This window comes from Polyodon spathula, chromosome 10 (genome assembly GCF_017654505.1).
Source record: "Polyodon spathula isolate WHYD16114869_AA chromosome 10, ASM1765450v1, whole genome shotgun sequence".
NCBI classification, from domain to species: domain Eukaryota; kingdom Metazoa; phylum Chordata; class Actinopteri; order Acipenseriformes; family Polyodontidae; genus Polyodon; species Polyodon spathula.
Window position 1 is genome coordinate 7,994,461 of NC_054543.1, and position 24,685 is coordinate 8,019,145.

General features: G+C 38.7%; 1 protein-coding gene across 3 annotated transcripts in view; it reads right to left on the reverse strand.

Moving 5' to 3' along the window:
* LOC121321774 (bone morphogenetic protein receptor type-1A-like) overlaps positions 1-24,685 on the reverse strand; it is a 53,705-nt gene that overhangs the window by 5,934 nt on the left and 23,086 nt on the right. For 2 of the 3 annotated variants that reach the window (XM_041260935.1, XM_041260936.1), the window contains exons 2-8: positions 24,258-24,401; positions 13,022-13,347; positions 3,769-3,931; positions 3,352-3,454; positions 2,994-3,093; positions 2,780-2,876; positions 1,479-1,617 (exon numbers count right to left, since the gene is read on the reverse strand). In XM_041260935.1, coding sequence (XP_041116869.1) covers positions 1,479-1,617; positions 2,780-2,876; positions 2,994-3,093; positions 3,352-3,454; positions 3,769-3,931; positions 13,022-13,088 — 669 coding nt within the window. In that variant the 5' untranslated portion in view covers positions 13,089-13,347; positions 24,258-24,401. Of the gene's footprint in view, positions 1-1,478; positions 1,618-2,779; positions 2,877-2,993; positions 3,094-3,351; positions 3,455-3,768; positions 3,932-13,021; positions 13,348-18,423; positions 18,604-24,257; positions 24,402-24,685 lie in introns of all 3 variants that reach the window. The other variant, XM_041260937.1, reaches the window with a different exon arrangement.

Below are 24,685 nucleotides of genomic sequence, written 5' to 3' on the forward strand. Positions count from 1 at the left end.
GAAATGCGGAAGTGCAGAAATAAAGGAGATTTATTACATTATACCTAAAAGCCCCAGGAGCAGTCACACTGATGGCCACACAGAAAACAATTGTATTCTGATTATAGAGAAAAGTACTGTACTTTATTATTTTTATTTACCAGTCCACAATGTGTTTAGCAGTAATCAGATTAGTCTCTACTCTCTGCCTGAGTGAATAACTGACAGTCTATTGTTTTCAGTCAGCCTTTTGAAGGCTGGCTTCTGCTTGGCAGCTGTGCTGCTTTGGTCAGTCGATTAGCATCGGGACTAGTGAAAATAAAATACCAGAGACCGTGGAGTTTTACTACACAACAAAATACGGAGTTGATATTTTAGATCAGATGGCACGGAAGTATTCTGTGAAAGCTGGCTCCCGACAGTGGTCTGTTCAGGTGTTTTACATTGTATTGGACATAGCAGCCATCAACTCCAGCAGTTATACAAAGAATGGACAGAGAATAATTTACCAAGGAGATAATATATTTTACAGTTAGCACAGGAACTTCGCAAGAAGCATTTGGAAGAGAGGGAGACTGCCAAGCATGTACCCACAGCTGAAGCTGACAACCCCGCTGAGAGCTGCAAGAGATGCCAGCGCCAGGTTGGCAAATGTAATAAAAATAAAACTTTGGACTGCTGTGCCCTGTGCAGAAAGGCAGCGTGGAGAAATGCCTTCTGTCATGATTGTGAGCAAAGTAAAGAAACACCCTTTTGTTGAAAAAAAGAAAAAGAAATTACTTTTTTTATAACATCGTGCTGTGTGCTTCTGTAAAATGTTTTTCTAAGTTTATTTATCAACGTTGTTCTGTTGCTTTTGTTCATCTGATAATAAAGTGATTGCTATTGAAAAGTAAAAAATGCATTGCTATCGTTTGTTTGTTCAGATGTTTATTTACATGTTCTTGTTTCGATTTGTAAAATAAAATTTCATTCATATATATATATATATATATATATATATATATATAAAATATGCTTTCGATATATATATATATGCTTTTCTCCTTTCGTTATACTATTTACAGTGTTCTGAATACAGCAGTCAGAAAGACTGCTGCGGGGCTTCTAGGTATGAGTATATCTCTGGTCCTAGCGTTAATAGGAATTTATTGGTACCCCACCGGTTTTCAACATTTGAAATGGACTAGTCTGCAATGGGATATCTGGATATTAAAATATTAAGTGATTTACCATCTGCGCCCCACTCCCCATAGTTTCAAAGGTGATGTTTTTCATCAATCTTAATTGTCATGTTGCTCCCTAGTTATAACAGAATTAGCACATAACAGTTGGCTCACTATGATATTTGGGAATCCATTTTGTGTAAAAATTTGCCAGCAAGACAGTACTGAGGATATCATATTAAATAAGATAATACAAAGTAGAAAATTTATAAATATTTATTTTCAATACTGCTGCACTGCTGTGAGTTTGGAAAGTGTTGTCTGTCTTCTTACCAGCAGGGGGAGCCCAGACCCACTCCCAGAGCTCTGTGAATGGTCGATCAGATCTTTAAGCGACTCCCCAACAGGGATGAAGGCCTCATCCTGCTCCAGTTCCCTGTTATAGCGCCGTCTCTCTGTCTGCCACTTATACCTACACAAGACAGTCAAAGAATCCTCGTTACAGTCTCGCCTTGCACATGAACACAGTGTGATGGGCAAAACGGTACACACATACCCTAAAATTCAGGTCATGATACGACTTCTCCCAGTGTGTGGTCCTGAAGAGCTACTTTGCATGACGTGTAATAAGACGGCATGATTAATTACGCATTACTTTGTTAAAAGGCAGAATTTGAAATGACAGGAGGACCATGTACAGTATTCATGAGAACTATACATCACTAAATTGTTCATCATTTAAAATAATAATTTGGTGGACTACAAACACACGACACACCCCTCTTATGACGCGCTATATCATGTAAAGGACGTACTGCAGCTCATCGATACACAAAAGTATCCTCACACCTTTAACGGGGTCAGTTCAAGGTCAGCTCAGTGTTTTGCATTATACCGTTTACCATTATACAATCTATTAATCAATTCAATTTTTTTTTATATAAATGAAAAGCACGAGTGCGTAGCAGGTAGTTATGAGTTAAAATGATCAGTTTCCAATTAGTTTTACTCTTCACAACAAGCAGCGAAACAAAAAATAAGAAAACGTTTTACTCAGTCCTTTGACGGTTGCAATAAAAGGCTCTTACTTTATAACAGTTTTATTTTATGCCTTAAGCAGACCTAGATAAGCGAAACTCGTGGTTAAGGAGTTCAATTACATTCATTATTCGCTATAAATGTCTTGGTCTTGGTCATAAAATGCTTGAAGCTTGAGATGATGGTTGTAACAAAACAACTTTAAATCTAATCTGTTGCCTTTAAAAGCTTATCCCCTCTTCTCCAATGTGTGTAAATATACTAAAGTAAAATAAAAGGTAATTTGAGGTCCATGCCTAAATTAAAGTAGTTTTGGTCAACTACTAAATACAGAGAAGGGCAGCTAGACTCATCCCAGGATTTCATGACATGAGCTACAAGGAAAGGCTAAGAGAATTACATCTCTTCAGCCTAGAAAAAAGAGCAGACTCGACACGAGTGGTACAGAGAGTTAACCCAAGACTAAATCTGGGCGAATGGAGTGCTAATAAGGGACAAGCCTTGGTGGGCAGAATGGGCTTTTCTCGTTTCCAAATTGTTTGGGTTATGTTCTAAGCCTTGTGCATGGTAATGAAACTGTGCGTCAGGTTTCTTACCTGTAGTAGCAAATGACAGTGATCACAATGAGCACGATGCTGCAGACTGTCACAGAGATCAAAAAGGCAAGCCAGTGGGCACTGCCAAAGAGGGGGTCTGGGTGAAAGCAAATAAAAGCATTATGGTAAGTATCCCTTAACCACCACAACAAGACTATAATTGCCGGCCTAAAAGGGTTTCATACTGGTTTACACAGCCGCTTCTGGAACGCACCTTTCTCAATGCGTGGTGGCAGTGTGGGCTGCAGATCCCGGTTGCAGAAGTCTGTTTGGCAGCAATCGATAGTCCGTCTGAGGGTCACTCTTGGGGAGTCCTTTGAAACAAACAAACAAAATAAATAATAATAAATCACCTTTTTAAACAACAGTCTGGCACAAGATACACTTTTGGCATTGCCAACTATAGCAGCTGTAATAGTGTTTGGTATTACTAGCTATAACACTGCAGCTATACTGGTGTTTAGTAGTGCACGGTACAATACAAATATTCTATGAATTATACAGTTCTTTTGATTTCCAGCCAACTCAAAATTAAAGAATACCCTAATATTAATTCAAATGAGACGCATTACCTTGCACTGGAAGTCAGAGCCTTCGTACTTCACGCAGCCTGATGTCAGACGAGTCTCTCCATGCTCATCCTCCTCTATGATGGAAAAACACTGCCCGTTCGTCCTGCAACATGCAACAGACTCAGTATACAGCACACAACATAAACTGAACACAACACAACGGCCTGTAGCCGACTGTCTAATCTGAATGAGAAAGTGCTATAGAGGAATCGGATAAAGGGGGATTGATGCATCAAAAGAAAAAGGTGCAAGAAAATGGGGGTAGAAAACCTGTCTGAGCAGCTTGTTCATACTCTGTGTATTTTTTAAAATGTTGCAGTTTTTGCATGGTAGGCACTTGCTAGCTTTCAGACTACGCTTGTGTGTTTTACTAATTAGCTGCTTCACGCACCAGTCGTGTCTTAGTGAGATACTCACTCGCAGGTGTTATTAATGGCGTCTTCGGGACAGTGCCCTGAACAGTAACAGCTCAGGAAACGGGGAGCGTCCTCGGGAGACACCGTCGAGCCATCCTGCGCCCTTTTAGACTCCCCAGGTTTGACACCCGTGCCGAGGAGCACATGGTCTGGGTTCTGACCCGCTGAAGGGAAAAAACAGAATCAAACCAGACAGCACAGTTAGAGACAGACAGCACCTTAACGACACTGAAGACATTCATCCATCATTTCCAAAATCCAAGGTAAAACGTACTTCTCGGCTAACAACTTCTGATATGGCTACTTAGCTTCTTAAGGTTTGTATGGCAGTATTCAGATTAGCTTGGTTTAAAAATCAGTTCAGAACTGATTTTAAGAATTAACAGCTTAGCTCCAGGTGTTCTCTGCTGCCGTTTTACGTTTACTGTTGTTCCTGGAATTGCCTGATGAGAGGAATTTCACTTTTAAAGCCAAAACATTTAAATGGTGGTCTGGTTTAAGAAGCAGCAGCATAATGGGAGTGTTAACATCAGCATGGAAGAATTTTTCTTAAATTAAGAAAAAAAAAAAAAAAATTTGGAAAATGAACCCGCAGCATCCACCTTCCTCACTATCTGCTGAGACTAACTGTCCTGATTAAAAAAAAATGGTTTAACAAACTTCCAAAACTATTTGTACTGGGCACTGCTAAACATGGTGTATAGTTGTCGATACTAAAGCACTAGTACATAGTGCTTAGTCTAGAGACAAGATAGCAAGAACTGAACTCTATAACTTTTCAATTTTGTCTGGATGGTTTGTTAACTACTGCTTTTTCTTGGTTTAGCAATTTATTCTTATTAATTGATTGACTTTTTGTTTAGTTTTTTAAATGGCTGTTCCTCTCGGAGAAAGGTGATTTGGCATCCACCCTAACCTTTGTTCACTCACGCTTTATCACTTGCAAAAAAATCAAGAGAAATCTAAACAGCTGCGCTGCATCCTGCAGTTCCCATGTGGGCAAGAGAAAGCTTTATATTCAGGTCAATAATAAGAGCGATGAAGATATCAAGTTTGTGGAGTTGTTACCTAGCAACATTGTTGCTGCGGAATCATTGGGATCCTTTAAGAACTGACCAGACAGAGTTCTGGGATCAATCAACTACTAGGAACCAGGCGAACACTGAAGGGTTGAATTGCCTCCTCTTGTGTATTACTTTTCCTAAAAGTAATACACTGTCAATGATACCACCTGGTCAAACAACTAAACATGACACAATTTATATATACTACTACTATATAATGCATGTCAGTGACAAACTTCAACACAATTACACTTTATTACAGGATTTCTATCCAATGGATTAAAAACTGGAGATTAAATGTTGCATTGTACAAAAGGGCCTTTTGCTGCAAAAAGCACTGTAGAGAAGAAAACAGATGCCACAATTACACCCCCCTATAGTAAAATCAGCGTATTGTACAATTCTACAAATCCATATTTATAATCCATATTTATACTCTGCATGACATATAAAACAGAGCTCACACTATAAATGTAAAAGACCTCTCACACACTGTATATATTATATATATATATATATATATATATATATATATGATATATAAATATATATATATATATATATCGAGGTTCAAGTGCTGGGGGGTGGGGAGGGAAATTAATGTCGGGACTTTTTATGAGGTCCAGCCACAAACCGAATGAAACCCGATACTCCCGTCTGTATCCATGCCAAACCACACTCCCCGTCTCAGCAGCTCTGCAGACAGGCCTGCAGCAAGGCAGGGATTGCACAATGTGCCGTGTATTGTGCGTGGCTGCAAGCATTTCCTTTTAACAGTGTGATCCTCTAGTTCGAGCTCAGACATGTCTGCGAGTAGCCTAATCAGCAGCAAACCTACATTTTTAAAAGTCTAGGCTGCAGCACAATGCTTCAGCTATTAAACAGGCATTTCCGCCTCCATTACTGGATGAGGTTTTATTCTCAAAGAAAACAGCAATCAGAAGCCATTTAAGAAAGTTAATGTTTGAGTTGGTTTATGTGTAAACATACAAACACCCCCCCCCCCCCCAAAGCCTAATTACACAATAATAATTTTGGAGATATGTGGCTATAGGAAAGCTGTAAAGATTACTAGTTGCGTGATCTCTTCTCAAATCTCCCTAAAGATGTTGCTTTGCAGTTCTCATTTAGGTGTGCGTGCCTGTGCGCTTTACAGGAGTGTCTACACATAAAAAACATTTAAAGCAATAAAAGGACAGAACAGCATTCAATTTAAAAATAAATAAATAAATAAATAATGTGTATGTGACATTAAAATCATAATATCATTTTATTAAATATATAAAGGGAGGACAGAACACTGAAAATGTTTTAATATGACCAAAGACTTGGGCTAGAGTCTGCTTTCCACTTGGCTCTGTTAAGGGAACTGTGGTCTGTGATGGAACATTATCGCAGTGCAGAGACGCAGCATGGAAAAACTCTTAATGCACTGCATGGACTGGAACGATATCAAAGATTGAAGACAAATAAAAAAAAATAAACACAACAAATCCAGCAGCTTCTGGTGATATCACCCTGGCACATTATCAATTTATTTAAATGGTGATTATTTCCTTCGGAGGGAGGGGGGGCTCTGAAGATTGAGTAACAGCACACTAAATACGATGCCCTCATTAGCAAGATGAAAAGATGTTTGGTTTACTCGCTTACCTATTTTACTGGACGACATCCCTTTGAGGTTTGAAGAATTTTCTTTCACAGCAACTTAATGTAAACACAATTACACAGGCTTAGAAAGCTGCTGACTAAAGGGATGAAAATTGGCCTTAATTGGTCACTATGTTTAGGTAAACAAGCTCAGGGATGTCTATTAAAATCAAAAATAAAAACTGCTCTGCCTACAAGGTCGTATATTGATCTTTGAAGCTACCCTTTATAGCTCAATACTTCCTAAACCATCTTCCAAGGTATTTGTTGACAAAAATCCATCTGCACTATTTTGGCAGATCAATCAATATTCTCAAGGAATGACTTATTGCGGTTTCCCAGCAGCGTCAAATCAGAATCTTCACAGAGCAGCAATGGAGCTTCTCAAATCAGAAAAATAGGGAACAGAGGCAGTTTGGCTGTGGAAGGTACAGCAGACCAAGCCGTAAAATAATGTGCGTCATAGCTCACAGTTTACCTTGCACAAGAGAACACTTCTGGCAAAATGTACTGGAACATGACTGTTTCATTGCATGGGGGGATTCATTTATAGCTGATTTAGTGTGAAGTATGTTTGTGTTGCACCATATTTATTCTCCACCGTACACACCATGTTGATCCAGAAGCAGGTTTCCAAGTGAAGTGAAGGAAAACTTGTCACAGTGCAATCTCTCTCTACTTTTTTAAAGAGAGAAATTGAATGATAATTTGATACACGTTCATAGAAAGTAAAAAAGTGCTCTGAACTCCCGAGTGGCTGTTGAGTGGCGCATCTGGTAAAGGTGCTCCATGTGGAACACAGCATGTGCCCTAAAACCTGGAGGTCACTGATTCAAGTCCAGGCAATTCAACTGCCGACCATGGATGACAGCTCCCAAAGGGCGGTGCACAATTGGCACATTGTCGCCCGGATGCGGAGGGCTTAGGTCGGCTAGGGTGTACTTGGCTCATTGCACACCAGAGACCCCTGTGGACTGGCCGGGTGCCTGCGGGCTTGCCTGCAGGCTGTCAGGAGCTGCGTTGTCCTCCAACGCTGTATCTCTGAACTGGCTGCATGGTGGGCCTACAGAGTGAAAACAACGGTCAGCTCACAGCACATGCTTCGTAGGTGGTAGCGGTGAGCTGAGCCAAAAATAATTGGCTATTTCAAATTGGGGTAGAAATCAACTGACTACTAAATAAAATTAAAAAAAGCGCTCAAATATGCCATAACGAGATGCATCCGACTCACATCGCATGTATAAAAAGAAAGAAATAAGTAGGTCCGGATGTAATAAATACTTGCATTTTTCTATGGATCATCACCAGGGTAATAAATCAGAATCCTGCTACCTCCCACAGTGGGGTGAGTGCACATAAATAACCCATTAGCAGAAGCAGGAAGGAGGAGGCACCAGAGATGTAGCTTCTGGCTACGTCCCTAAATATTTTAAAGCAGGACTGCAGGCAGCAGTGGAGCCGCTGTAATGTTTTTAGTCTGTGTACAGTACTTGAGCCTGTTTGTAAAAGTGCAAGTTCTGTGTGAAGTAGTTATGCAAGCAGGGGAAACAATAACAACAACTTCTATATAACAGACAAGTTATTCTGAGTTGATCCTGGAGTAAATATGATCAGTGCTTAATAGTAAATTACTAGTTTATCCTGAGGAATCCTTCTCCTCTCGTCGTTTATTATGTGTTTTAATGATTTCGTAAGATTTCAGTTTAAAATATAAAATGAACACTCCTGCATAATCTGCTTAAAAAATACAAAGCTTAAAACAACAAAAACATTCTACCAAACCTTTTAAAACACAATCAAATTATAATAGTGAAACAACTTGCACACTGTTCATTTCACACTCGTTAGTGACCAGCAATAATCCATTACCTGCAGGTGGGTTTGATATCTGAGGCCCTCAAATACATTGAATGTGGTTGAGAAAAAAATACAAACTTAGATAATATGTACTGTATGTACAGTGAATACTTTCACTCAGCTCCTACTTGAATTTCAGTTATAAAATACTAATGCTCTTTCCACAAATAACTCCATAAATAATTCCACTTTTTTATATTTTTACTAGCTATAGGAGGGAGTATTTGGGATCCCTCCTCTTTCTCGCTCTCTCTGCCTGTATTCACATGTGCTTAATTCTGAAGCCCGTCAACAAGGAGTCTGAAGTCTGGAAGCACTTTCAGTAATGAGCCTTTCCAACTCCACTTCTCTCTGCCATTAGCAACACAACACACAAGAGAGAAACAACCAGGGAAGAGAGAGGAGCAGTTGATGCCGGAAAAGCAAACTACATTTTGTATGTAGATGGTATAGTGATGTATAGATGTAGAGTGATGGTAGATTTGAATCTATAGTTTCAAACCATCTAAGTTTTTTCCTTTTAATTATTAAAATAAATAAAATACAAAAACATAAATTTCTAAAAAACACACAAAAAAAAAACTACGAAAGATCCTGCAGAAATTTGTACAGTTAGATCTAGCCTATTCTTATTATATATACACTGATAAGTTTTAAAAGCTTACCGCCAGTCTTTCAAACAAAGACCTTGAGTGGGTTAGATTTTGGTTGCGATTGTGAATGCAGTACTGGGCATTTCCCGCAGGTGGCTGCTGCCCTTACCCAACACAATAGAAGCAGACAGACAACAGTACAACAGCAATGGTGTGGCTCAAGGGGCCATTTCACACTAGCTGGTTCCACCCTTTGTCTCCAAAACAGATAGCAACATATGCTGTACACACCAGGAAGTTATTAACCAAGCAGTACCCATTTAAAAAAAACATTGTATTTAATTTGATTTTTTATTTTATTTTTTTTAAATAAAGTGTGCACTTAGAGAAACGTCTTGGTTTTCTTTGTCCAATAGTCCAGAGACCAAAAGGTTATTTAGTTGAACATTTTAAAAGAAGCTCAAAATCTGACACCATAAATTGAAATGGCGATGTACCTTAAATTATATCCAGTATACTCCATACTTGAGAGCATTTATATGTACATGGCAACATTAGCTAAAATTATTTTCATGCTAATACAGTGCTCTTTTTAAAGCACCTCACTAATGGCCTCTTATATTATACATATGTATAATCATGTTAATAGTCAAGGTACACTACAGGACATCGCAGACAAACTACGTCTCATTATGAAAACCGTGTCTTTTGCAATATCTTGCACATGAAATAAAGCTACAAATGTAAGTTAGTTCTGTGTGAGTTTTTATTTTATTATTGAAATGATTATCAGACCCTAGACACCTCCAGTGTCAATTACTAGAGCAAAGCCACATGTAGCCATAAACCTGTAAAGGGCTGGAACTTCAATCCTAAATCTTCTCTCCCCCTTAGCTGCTGCCCAGTCCCAGAAGTGACTCTGCCCAGGATCCACACATCTGTCCGCTTGTATAAATGCTCATTGCTCATTGAGTTAAAGTTTCCGGAGAACAATGCATGTTTGGAGTTTTTTTGTTAAATAACGACTCTCCAACAATGTAATTCAGGAAACAGTTAATGCGTCAAGGAATGCAGAGCACCACCAATCAACTCAACAACTTCCTGTTGTGGGGTTTCCGCACGGCCAGTGGACAGAGCGCCAAGTGGTTTCAGGCTTTCAGAGCGCCAAGCTGCCTCTGAGCAGCTCCAGCAGGGGTTTCTATTGGGGCTGCGAGCTCGCGTGCACAAACAACTGTGCTTGCAAACAGTGCGCGTCTGGCATCAGATCTTCCGATCTCTAAATGTTTAAGTAGTGAGGAGAAGGCCCGTCCCTCGCCTTGTTCATTACTGAAAATACTAAATAAAAAGGGAGGGAGTGAGTCAGCAGCAGACGTTAATGTTTAGCACATGTTTCTCTTCATGTTTAATAACTAGGCCGTTCAAACAGAAACTGGGTTCTGTGGTTATCGCATGACAAATTGACGGAGCTGTTTCTATTTAACATGCATTTCTCTGAAAATAAATATGCACACACACACACACACACACACACACACACAATCACACTGTGAATTCTCTTACGGTACCATTTGCATTTCTGAGTTTGGATCTCCAAAAACCTCAGTCTGTCGGTGGAGAGATGGGACAAGGAGGAGGCTGGTATGCATAGATCTCCAGGCACATCCAGCAATACGGCACTATGAAAGGCAAATGTACGGCTTTGTATTACAGTACCACATCCTGCTGTTTGGGTAGCAAATCGTCTTTACTCATGCAGGTATTCCACTCTCCACAGTTTACCTAGGCAATTTTCCCAGCATACCCAAATGAATACAATGATTGCTCTAAAACTGCTACAACATGAGGGCTGAAAGAGATCAAATTGCTGCAAACAAAAAAAACAAAATCAGGAGAAATATATTCTGAAGCGCTAATAAGAGACAAGGTATTTCCTAACTTAAGAAATGGTCAACACCCACATCCAAGGCGTTAAGTACACGGGAAACATTCTTTCTTTGTATATACCAAAAGGTGCTAAAAGCAATGGGTGAATATTGAATAGGATCTGGGAACACTGTTGCTTAGTGTGAAAGGTTCATTGATACCCTAGGTCATCTTGTATTTGCAAGTTATGTTTAATGAAAACCCATGTTCTCACACAGACACACACAATTTATATCTTCTGCAAGCAAACAGATTAGAGGTCACAAGTTTCTTACATTCACGATAAGATTTAAAGATTAGATCATTTCAACCGCATTTAGAAAATATAATAAAATAAAGCAAACTTGTGTAACATTTGGCTAGCCCCTCACATATCATGTTTGATTTGGCACTAGCTTAATACTGCACGACATAGGATTGAGCTAATTCTTAATCTTTTTATTATAACTGACTTTGTGTTTTATGGATTAGCCAACATGAAATATATTATATTTACGAGTCACACCTTATGCACTTCTAGTTATCTCCCTCCACCTTGAACTAATAAAAAAAGAGGAGAAAAAAAAAAGTCTAGAAGGAACTGGAATTACTCAGTATATGAAACTACAGACCAAAAGTTTGTTTGTTTCTACCAGTTCTACCTCTGAACTTTGTGTTTTTGGTGGTATGGATGAACATCCGATAGAAACATCCCAATAGCACTGGCTCTGAACAGCAGGCAAACAAACAAACAAAGTAACATCTGAAGCGGAGTGTGCTTTGCTGAGTGACCATGCTTCCGGAGAATGAAAGCTTCACACAATGCCATGATGCTGCTTCCTTGCTGTAAATTACAGAGAAGCTGCTTGTGCCTTTGCGACATATTGGCAGCACATTGCATGAGACATCTGCCCTGACAACACATTAAGTTAGCTACTTTTTTTAAGCAAGTAATACATTTAAATCAAAATATTTTCACAGAACTGCTGCAAGGTCGAATAGAAAATAAGGAAGGATGCCCCTCATCTTATTAACCCTCCTATTATGTTCAGAATTTAGGTCTGTTACGTTTTGGATCATATTGACCTGGTGCAATTCCAAACCAACTGAAACAGCCTTTAATTGATACAATATTTATTTTTTGCATAGCATTAACTCTTATGTTGCAGAGAAAATGAGCCTCTACTAATCTCTGCCTTGTAGGGATGTGTATAAACCTGGTTTATAAAACACCACTCCAGACAGGTGCAGCCATTTCCACACATCATAATAATAATAATAATAATAATAATAAATAATAATAATAATAATAATAATAATAATAATAATAATACCAAACTACACAGATAAATATTTATGTTTGTATACAAGATCAATTCTAAAAACAATATAAAGTTCTTATTTTTATAAGTTTGTGACCCCAACCTAAGAAAAGTCATAAAATGTTATAGGGAAAAATAAAAAGAAACATTTAAAAGGTCAACGGAAACCAATGTCATGTGAAATAGACCCGAAACAACATAGGAACGTGTGGCAGTGTGCCCCGCCCATGTGTGGATTTTGTATTGTGTTGCGTGTGGTGTGTTAATGTTAGTGTATAGGTATTGGTGCATGGGATATAAATGGGTCTATGTAGCACGAGTGATTTAAAAATACATAGTTGTATTTAGGCACGGGGGTTCCACAGATGACTTCACGTGTATTTAAAGTATTTAATAGTATGTGAGCATGGGGTTGCACAAATTAGTTCACATGCTGGGATTCAAGTGAATAATTAAATAGTAATTGAATCCCGGCACAGAAGTACATGTAGATGCACATTTTACTCAGGGTTGTGTGTTCAGGGCGAAAGAAAGGGAGAAAGAAGAGGTAAAAATAATAATATTTATAGCAATTGCTACATCGTGCTGGAGGATCAGCACAGTACTTGTTTGTTTAGTGTTCGTACCTGTTGGTTGGTGTCTCTTCATTTTGACTCAAAGTGCCGGGTGCTGTTTTTTGTTTAAATTGTTTATTTTACAATAAATGCACTGAGCGCTGCAGCGTCTCAGCTTCATCTGCAAGTACTGCTTGTCTGCGTGTGTACTCCTTTCTGGCCTGACATCACCCTAGAGCCAGCCTGTTCACAGAGGGTTAACTGCAAACTGATATTGAGGGAGAGTAGTTATAGCAATGAAAGCCAGCTTACCGCTAACGTGAAGTACCAGGAAGACATAGGCCCCAAACACGGTGACGCAAACATAAATCCAAGTCATTCTCACAGTGTAGGAATCAGATCTCGAATCTATCGTGCTGCAGACAGGCAGTCAGCCTCCTTCCAAACTGTGCGATCGATCTGCTGGTCAGGCAGTCCCGTGAGTGTGCCCAGCACAGCCGCAGCAGCTGTCGCCAGTCAGTCAGTCCCCACGTCCTGGGTTGTGTGTGTGTGAGGAAAAAGGGGATGAGTGGATGGGGTAGGGAGGGTGGGAATGCTTTCTAATGTGTACTTCTCACTGGCTCTGTATGTTGATAAGGCTGAAAAACACAAAAAACAAAACAAGGTTAGCTTTGTATCTGTTTACTCCATACAGTAAAAAGAAAAAAAAAATTGCACACAATTCACTTAGAACAAGGTTAGATTCATTATCCCTCCAGAAAGGGAAAAAAAAAAAAAACTGGTAGGCTATATTCGTTATAAGTTAGTACACAGCTCTTCACAAATAGACTAGAAGAATACAGTAATCAAAACAGGAGTGAGCCTGATTAGCCCTAACTTAAAATAAAAAACCATGATGGAGACAGATTAGCTTTTAAATCCTAATAAACTCGGGACATAGCACAGGCAGAAATATATCAGTTTGAATAGTGAGGGTGTTGGGAGTGACGTGACGGAAGGGGCTTGGTGGGACGCAATCAAAAGAAGAGCGCATATTGTAATGAGCTGTTATCAGAGGTCCTATAGAGCACATGAAAACAAAAAACACTAGGGACCAGCCAAGGAATTACAGCTCAGGTTTACCAATACAAGAACCAGCTATACAAACAACATGAAAACAAACACTGAGAAAAACTCAATTCAGCAGGGTATGGGAGGCTGCAGATATGATAAGATAAAAAAAGCAAAAACACCACAAAAAAACAAATTGTGTTCACAGAATTCCATCCTTTGGAACACTAGATTCTACTTGCATTGCTTTGCGTTGCTACCTCAAAAGTTTCATGGGTACTTCCACAAAAAGTCTGCATGTAGACTCAAGATCTAATATATAATCGTATTATATATTTTGTTAGTGTTTTTAATCACTATACATTATTTTACTTTGACATTATTTTGCTTTGTTTTGTACAGGGCTCAGATACTTTTTGTATGAAAGGTGCTACACAAAGAACATCTGATTGATTAAAAACATCACGTCAGTAGCTACTTCTTGTACACCAAATGACGAATACATGCATGATTTATAATAACTATGAATACAGGATGCTTCCTGCCTATCCTGTGCAAGACATTTTCAACTAGTTTCCAGGTTTTATTCAAAATGCATGTATAAAAAGAGCAGATGTTGAGATTAAAGGTTCTGGGTTTCACTAACCTGACCCAGTCATTCTGCTCACACAATAGGTTCAGTTGTGACATTGCAGCTCCTGGGCCAGACATTTATACCTCCACGTTAACACTGCATTTACACTCCACTGCCAGAGCCAGTCTGCCACTCAGCACCTTGGGGTGCAGTGAGAAACACATCAAACTGTTGAGTTAGACAAAGGGGTTCACCCCCACCACCCACATCCTCCCTCATCAAGTTCTAAAAGAACAGCACAATTCTTTTTATTTCAATCATCCGATCAATGTGATCATTCTCTTTTCCGCGATAGCTTAATTGGACGAGAAAGGATTTAAAAAGAAAGAAAAAAACACCTTAATAACAGGGGGAGGTTGACACAAAGACTATTTTTGTTAAAGACAAAACGCAAGGCTTAATTTTTTTTTTTGTTGTTGTTGCCCATCTTTGGCCTCTTGTTTTTCACGGGCATGACCCTCTGACCCCTGTCAGCCTGGCGCTATTCTTGAATGGCTAAACATGTCCAAATTATTTGTTCAAGGACGTATCACAATTACCGGCGTTGGCCCTGTCTAGCATAAATAACTTAATCTGTCTGTTTTCTTGCAGCTCTGTGCCTTTCCCCGCAATTAGTGCTCCAAGTGGCATTTTGGACGGGGACAAATTAATGGCAGAGCAGGGCAGTGTCTGTCACTTTTGATTTGTGTACGGGAGACAAAGAGCTCCGACCTGTGCCCCACTTTTCACACATCTATGACTTCTGGGTAATGAGAGAACAAAGGAGGGTTCCTCAAGGCACAGGGACAGGACAGCTAACCAACAACCCTTAATTTTGGATAGAGGTGGTGGGGAGTCTGGGCCTGAGATTTGGGGGGGGGGGGTGGCAGGGGATCTGTGTTTGGACAGTTTCCAAAAATGCTGGCACACTTTGACCCAGGCCACACCCTCCCCAACACAAGGCAAGTAAAGCCTGCGGTTAGCTGCGGGTTCCTGCAAACAACTAATTATTGTTTAATTATAAATTAGGGATTCTGTTTTTTGGTTTTATTAATTTCTGTTTTCCACGCTTATTTTTAGCTATGTGAGTTGCATGTAAATCTCTCCCCCCCCCCCCCCCCCCCCTCCCCAAAGCTTTCACTTTTTATATACTGTATGAAATTATTGTTTTGTCACAATATGTATAGTAACTTCACAGTACTTGCACAATTCTATTGCACCTTCTTTCCTTTGCTATTTTCCACAATAAAATCCTTACAATCCTCCAGTAAATTTGTAGGAATGTTCTGCCACTCAGATTTTTTTTTTTTTTAAGTATTCAGAACAAATCAATGTGCAATACAAGTCAGGAAGGAGGGTCATTGTCCAACTGCATTGGGTCTGATTGTTGTTTTTAAATTATTATTAAAAAAAATGTTTTCCCCACAGGGAAAGGGGTCAAGTCAACGTGAAGACTAAACATTTCCAGTGTTTTTCCAGTTTATCATATATACACGATTACATTTTTTTGTATCAGGGGTGTTTTGTCAGTTAAACCTGAAAATCAGAAGCCCTAATTATAATTTCTGGTACAACAGGGAAGTGCACAGGCTTGCGTACGCCATGGGGTACTGAAACACTCAAAAGAAAGGAGATCAGTGTCGGAGATTCCTGGACAGGAAGCAGCAAGGAAGCCCTAGCCACAATGCCCTGGCCGCAGAGCTCAAAACTGACATTCGCACTCGACTTGGAATGAGTGCCCTCTTGACACTTTCACAAAACTAGACAGCCAAAGAATTTAAATTAATATTTAAAAATGGCAAAATGTCATAGGAAAAAGTACTTCAGCAGCATTAGTGGGTTCAACCAACCCCCCTTAACTTAATTCCCTTAACTGCATTTGGTACAGAGTAAATGATATAACACTACTAGGAAAACCTGGTAGAACTACAAGAAACCATTGCATAAATAGAGCACACATGAAGGGGAGAGGGAACACAAAATGTGTATTCTGTTAATAAAACTGTTGGGTTGTCCATCCACCTACAGATAAAGTTATGATATGATATGTGGTGGAATGTACCACGTGTGTCCTATTAATAGAAAATCGGGCCCCACTAAATATACAGTAGATATTTTAAAACGCTCAGGTTTCACAAGGCTATCCACATGGGAACTCTACACAGCAAAATACCTTGTGCCAGATTTAATGCAAATGTTCAGCACACCTAATGTAACAAAGTGTGGCCAATATTACTTAGGTAAACAGCGGTAGATCTTTGAGACAGTATCACATCTATATGAAGTTATAACATTACTTGTAAGATGTATTAGACCAAGCTTTCTGAATAACTTACAAAACCATTTCAGAATTATAAAACATTTTGGGGTAACTCCGATCGCCCCCCAAGGTTGGTGACTGGGTTTATATTCTTGGCTGCCATTCTGGAATTAGCGTCATCAATAAAAGTCTTGATGTCCTTATTAATTCTCACTCAAGCGACACAGCCATAACTCTCCCATTAAACCACACAGTGGTATTCTAGTTTCCACAAGCTTGTTGTCTTGGTTGCTTGGCATCTCCTGCAGCTAGATGAACAACGACTTGCAACTGTGCTCCAGTCTACTCTATGGGCATGTCTTCTTATTAACTGGTTGTTTTCCCAGCTACACCAATTGTAATCCAAACTATTGCAACCAAATTAGACCACATAATAAAGCATCAGCACATGTTTACAACTCTTGGGATTTGTTTATTATTGGAAATGGCTAATCAGAGGTGACATTCCCCACTGACAAAGTAGGTAGCAGTATTTGGGATACTGGTTACTTTTATTGAGATCAGAAGGTAAATCTTGAGCCCTTGCAGCCTATCCTAAGGTTCCACAGACCCCGATTAGCACTTATCTTGTACCGTTATCTTACGTAAAAGTAGTCCAAGATTAGTGCTAATTAAGGTCTGTGAAATCACCCCTGTAAGTTTAACCTGCAGCTCAGCTCTCGCATCAACGACACCAATCTTGCCAGAAAACACACTGACCCTTTTCTAGACATACTTTCATTTCCCTTTTGAAATACACAATGTACGAAATGATAGCTCAAGCAGGCGGCCCAGTAAAACCACCTATAATTCCACAATTTGCTTATTCACAAATCCTATTAATTCCTGGTTAGGCCATGTCACTGGTTATTGCTTAATAACAATCTACTAATAAATCCATCCATATACTGGTACATCAATAAATGGTCAGATGTTTATAATTATTTACAGTCTTTAACAAGTCGCTGGCACTTAGGCTTTCCTTTGTAATCAATCACCATATATTTAACCTATTTATAAATCAAGGCAAAACAATAAGAAACCAAGTGTAGTAGACACACTTTTCAGATTACCTCCTTTTGGTATACAGAGCATTGCTCTCTAGTTTTCTGTGTCACACTTTCCTTCTCCCTTGCCCTTCCTGAGGCCCCTCCTTGCAGAGGCAGGAAGACGCCCCCCCCCCCCCACCACAGTCTCTTTCTCGGCGCCCTGCCTGGCATGCCTTTCAAGGCTCGGTAGACTGCAGAGCAGACTTTCTGGCTCCACTGCCATTGTTTGCTTGGCTGCTTTGCGCCTCATCCAGAGATGGATTAGGACAAGAAGAATACTACTGTAGTGTGGAGAGCTTCTACCAACCTTTCCTCTACCCCCCCCCCCCCCCCCCCCCCCCCCACCCTTTTCTAATCTCTCACTCCCAGCAATCGCTCCTGCCATCTCCTTTCATACGGTGTTGTCTCCCTGCCTGCCTCACGACTTTCCAAGGGGGGGTGTAGGGGGAGAGAAAAAAATCCTCCCCCAAATCTTTCTCTGTAAGCATCCTGAGATTTACAAACAAACATTTGCATTTGGTAGGTGCCAAGCTATACAATGTTTTTTACAAGAATATAACTTGCCATGTTAGTTCCATAGATGGTTAATCCTCAGATTTTTAAAAACAGAAATACAGTACTGAATGTATAAAAAGGTATTTTTAAAAGTAATATGGGGGTACCAGCAGGTCAACAACATTTTTCATTTATACAGCACCCTTACAGTCACTGCCCTCTCCAGGTGCTTTCAAGCTCCTTCAACAGCTTTGAAGACAGCAATGATATGACCCCTCTTCCATGTCTTCAGTCAGCTGTCTCTCAGCTATCACATCCCTCCTCGATAAAGCAGAGGGAGCCGAGACTCATGTAGCTGCCTGCCCGCCCCTAGACTGCATGTCTTAAACTTACAGAAAACAAAAACAAACAAATTAAAAGGTAACAGATTAAAAAATAAAAACACCTTCATGACAAAAAAATATAATAAAAAGATTTAAGGCTTTTCCCAAAATATCAAGTCTCTCTTTCCTTATCTGTCTGGCAGTGCTTCAGAACCTACGAAACCACAAATAGATTTCACACCAGACTTACAACATTTTTGGTGTTTGACTCACCACTGAAGACAGCGCTAAATTCACAAAGTAGCGCTGACTACAGGTAGGCACAATGAAGTAAGCACCAGAAGAGCTTCTGGGCCAATCTCAATATTGTAGTGGTTTGTTTTGTGATGTGAATTACACTACAGTCTAGTAAGGGCTTAGATGAGACTACCCAAGGTTTAAAGCAGTGGATCACTCTAGCCCTTGTGATCAGTTCCAGTGCCGGTCTTTATTCTTAGCAGGTCCAAAATTATACTTTAGTTGTGCACCGCTAGTTTTTAGAAGGTGTACGTAGGTTTAAATCTACACTCAAGTCCACTCCATGCCACACTAGTCCAGTCCATGTATTAATTCCAGCTCTAACTCTGCACAGATGACAGCACTCAGAAAAACCCTTTCCTCTGGCTGCCTTGGGCTCATTACTGCTTAAAAAGCATTCGTAATCACTGGTTATTCCCAGTGCTGAGGGGCTATTACTGCATGGTATTTGTTCAAATTGGTCAACAGATTCAACCTGTATTATAGGATCTGTGTTGGTGATCCTCCGTTTACTTCTTCATTAGCCAAGTACAAAGGCTGAATTCAAAAAATGTTTGACAAGTTTCTATTCAAGATTAGGGATCTTAAATTGGCCCCAAACTTGCTATTTACCACACCTCTTGCTAATTAACACATTGCCCTAATCCTTAAAACAGTGGGCAGATAGGAATGTAGGAAAACACTCATGTAATGAATGGCTGTGGAAGGTAGCTTATTTTGGTCCCAATAACTTTTCTCCAAGGTTGTACATTTATGTTTAAAAAGATTAAAACAAACTTTTTTTTGTGAAAAGGGTTAACCATTTAAACCATTATACAAATTTTCAATTAAAAAAAGATTATAGTAATCATTTACTGTATTTAGAATTTCAAATAGCATCAAATTTAACTTTTTGAAATAGAAAACCCATGCAAGATAGTCAGAATACAAGATATTTAAAAAAACAAACATGTAGAAATAGTATGACGTTTAGATTTTTTTGAATACTAATGGTAGTATTGAGTTGAAGGACTTATAAAGTGCTAGTGTTATTATTTTACCTTTTTTTTGTATTGCGCACATATAGTTTGGTTTCAAAATCAATGCACTGCTGCCAGTTACAAACAGTGCAGCGCTCTCATTTAGTCGTCAGCCATCTCTTAATTTTCCATTACCTGCTAACACATTCCATATAGACCAGCTTGAAAAACAGCAGAAGCGGATATCTGCAGCACTCAAGAGACCAGCCCTCCCTTCTTCGTGCTCTAAAACCAGGGTGGCTGTTATAATCACAGAGCTTCAAAGGGCTAGCTTACACCCTCAGCAAGCAAAGGCAGCTCACTCAACAAAGAACGGGTCAAGCAGCGTGTTTACTCAACAGAGGAGTGCTACAGTCTCCACTTATCACTTCTTTCATATTTCCAAACGTTTTCATTCAGGCCTTAAATGAACAGTTTATTAGAAATCATTGAGAAAAGGAGAATGGTTCAGTAAATATTACAATGAATGGACTGCTGCCTCCAAATATATATGTCCGTTCGGAGTTTCACTACAATTTGGAGATATACAAGTTTATACCTATTAGAGAAATTCCCACTAGTTTTTTGTAACACCACCAGATTTCTGGTAGTTTTAAAAGTAAACAGTTGTAAAGATTATTTATTTATTTATTTAGTAAATGGGCCAGTGTATTTTAGGTAGGCCAAATTCAAAGCAAAAAATCAAAGTTCCACAAAATGCTCAATGTTAAATATGTCTCCGATTGCACACCAAAATATCAGTAACTGCAAGAAACATTTTACTCAAACGAGTACACAACACACACAGTACATAGCAGATTTCCCTAAACTACAACAATCATTTAATTCTAGCACAACACTGTATACATTTAACTTAAATCTGCAAATCACTGTAACACTTTTTAGTTATAATAATAGTAAAAAAAATATATAATAATTATTTATCAATTACTCAGTCATTTCAATAGGGAAAAAAATCTATTAAACTGCAGCAATAAAAGAAACAGGTTACTTTCACTGCAGAATGAATTTGCTGGTCAGGCATTCCATTTTATATGTAAAATCCTAGAGCCAGCTCTGGCATGTCAAGTCAAATTGTAAGACAGGGCACAATCTAAAAACCAACTGCACCTCTATTTTAAAGTGGGTCGACACAAACTAAAAAGTTAAAATCGCCGAAATAAAACTTCACACACACACCCCGAACCTGTACCCGTTGTGGAGCAATAACTATTCAAAGGGGTTACAACTTACCTTTGTAGTTTAATCCCCCCCAAAAATGGGAAAGAAATGCAAATTCCCTGCAAATCCTTTTAACTTCCAATATGTTCCCAAAAATGTAAATGAAAAAAAGACCCAAACACAAAAACATCCATGAGAAATATTCAGGAAAGCAAAGGATCACACGGAGATTCCAAGGACTGATAGATCCTCCACTACTTTAGGCATCTGGGAGTTTTGTGTGAAAGTGCGAGTGTGTGCGAGATGGAGAGATGGGGGTGGGTAGGGAGAGGGAGGTGGGGGCTGTTCCAATCTAACTGGCTATTAATCACTTCTTCCTGACCCTGCCACCCCACCCCCTGTCAGTCAGTACTAAACAATGCATTACCTTCTGAAATACCTCATAGCAACTGACCATGGGGCCAAATGGCAGAGTTGTTTTCAGATGCTCCTTTTCAAAAGGTGGTGTCAGATTTTCACTCACTTAAAGCAGAAAAGGAGAATGGGACAAAATTGCATTCTTTTTCACAGCATTGAAACAGGCTCGGTGCTAGCTCATATTTTTAAGTGTTAGTCTGTGCTGATATTTAAACCACCATGGTGTTATTCTGTGTGGGCACAACTAATGACAACTGATGCTTTTAATGGTATTTATTTTATTTTTGCTTATTTAGTATTGTAAATTTGCCTTCCCTGGTTGATTTATTAAGGACACAAAAAACAAGAAAAAAAAACCCCAAAAACAAACATTGTCCAAAAATTAATAGTCGAAATTCAACTTGTTAGTTCCGCCTCCTTAGTGCTTTGGAAATTAGTCCCAGGTTTGACCCTGTAATGAACAGAAGGATGAGTTTCCAATGAATCTTTTTTTCAAAAGACAAAACGGGCAGTCCCATCTATCTTCCAAATTCTTTTTAAAGAATATATAAACAAACTTTCCAAAATGTACAAAATATCCTTTTCCATTTTTAGAATACAATGGTATAAGCACAGCTGAGTACAGTAGCCATGTGTGTTGGGTAGGGCTATATTTCACATTTACAGATACTTTTGAAGCCACTGTTAAAACAATTTAAGAAAAAGAAAACACTTCCCCTCCCCACCAAATTAAAAATTCACAATAAAAAAAAATGTTTAAATACATTATACTTTTATGTAGGTTACTGTTCAATCTTATTTGTTAAGTACTACTACCACTGCTGCCTTTGCTGTGTATTTATCATCAGACTGAAACTACAAACTTAGGATACCAATGTACTGTACAGACTTTCATAAAGATAAAAACAAAGTAAAATCAGTAGGTTTTTTTTTGAGGAGGTGGGGGCGGCAACACTCTTTGTACCTGTGTGGTGATTTGTGGAAACAGAAAATAAAAAGCAAGCAATGAGATATGCCATGCCACAGATGCTGAGGCAAAGGTAGCCTATATGATGTAATTATATAGCAGACAGATGATGTCACTTCCACATTTCGGAGCAGTGAGTAAGAGTGTAACGAGTGCTTGACCTGCACGCTGAAAACATCATCATCTCGGGACTGCCCACAGGCCAAGTCCTGTTTAAAGTCTGGCAAGTCAAATCATTTTGTTCAGCATAATGTAATCTACAAACATATGGTTGTGATTTTACAAAACAGGCTCTCCTACCCCCTTTGCAAGTCTTGTCTGCCTGCAAACAAGTTTGGTTAACTCCCGACTTACTGCATTAAAGGAACTATTATAAAATTTATATTAAAACAAAAAAGCATACAACAGTAATTTCTCAAGGTCGTCATTAAGAACTTGGCTACAAGAGGAATATGCTGTGGTTTTATCCAAATGGTAATTTCTGTACCGGACAGTCCCAACTGCCTGCTCCTGCGTAGACAGAGGTAAGAGGTTTTCTATGTTCTCTTACAGAACATTTCCCTTTTGTCTCCAAAGCAACACACAGTTGGTGTATAACAGATAGATTATTATTTATTTATCGCTCTCTCTCTCTACACACATATACAGTGCCTATAAAGTCTACAACCTTTCAAAATTGTTGACTTATAGCCTAGAATTAATGCAATAAAATAGTTTTTTTCATTTATCTACACATCTAAGTGAAAAAAAAATTCTAGAAATTTGTAGAACATTAATTAAAATTAAAAACTGAAATAGGTTGGTTGGATAAGTGACCACCTCCATTGTAATAGCAATCGTAAATTAGCTCAAGTGTAACCAATCACCTTCAAAATCATGCACCAAGTTAAGTGGCCTTCACCCATGTTAAATTGTAGTGATTCACATGATTTCAGGATAAATTCAGCAGCTCCTGTAGGTTCCCTCTTCTGGGTAGTGCACTTCAAAGCAAAGACTGTTGACTTTCTATAGGCACTGTGTATATATATATATATATATATATATATATATATATATATATATATATATATATATATATATGAACAAATAAATGCTCTGAACAGACTCTCATAAACAAACAGACTCTCTCTCTCTCTGATGAAACTGAGCCCAGCAATTAAAAGGCAGGAAATGTGTAGTTACACAGGGCCTTCTGTGGCACTGCTTGGGTTAAAGGTTAATCTTTGCTACAGGCAGCTACAGTTTAAGGTAACTAGATCTTACAAACCACAATTGTGCGTGATTAGAACCTTACTGTCGAACTAAACACAGATACAAAGGTTTTAGTATTTTTTTTTTTCTTTATAATAGTCTGGAAATCAAGATCAGCAACAAAATAATTACGGGACTAGCGAGATTGTCGTTATTCCATTAAGCAGCGTTCTTTGAGTAACACAAAATCTTGATTTAAAATAAATAAATAATAGTCTTCATCCTAACCTTATAAAGGTATCAATTGTGTATGCACTCCTAATTTTTCTGGAGAGAGAATTTCAGAACTGGAGCACACAGTTGCATATGATCTGAATGCAGTTCTGTCTCCAGCACATTTGACAATTTGGAATGTCTCATAATTCCAGTAATTGCAACTCCCCATCATTCTCCTTTTATTGTGATCAGCAGCTATAAAAATGTGAAACACAGTGTCATGACACAAGCATTACTCTGTGCACATTACAACGCAGCTCTGCCAAGTACACAGCTCTTAATGTAAGGGCAAGGGTACAAAAAGAGCAAATAAATCCATTGTTGAAAGAGTTTTTGGGTTACTGAATGGCTAAACATTTAGTGAAGTGTTGACAAAACAGAAAAGTCTTACCTCATTTGTAAAAACTGTGACAACGTAGTCTGAAAACCTTCAAAACTTATCCAGATATGTACCATTGTCTTCATCATCTGTATCCTTTTAGAGTCAATTCCAGCTTTAACTTGCAGGACAAAATCAACATTGCAGGCAGAACACCTAAAAGGGGAGGAAAGGCAACAACAAAATGATTAAATGACACCCAACATCTGGAAATACAAATAAATGTTAAAATGGCATCAATCTTCAAAACACCACGAGAGACAAGAAGAAATTAACTGATTTTTTAGCATTCAAAACACCCTCCGGACCTGCTAGTGAAAGCACTCTTTGTTCAAAGTTGCTAGTGCAAAAAAAATTAATAAAATAGAATTAACATTACTCTAATATTTCGATGAAACTAAGAACACTTAACTCAATCAATCAAATCAAAGTTTATTAGA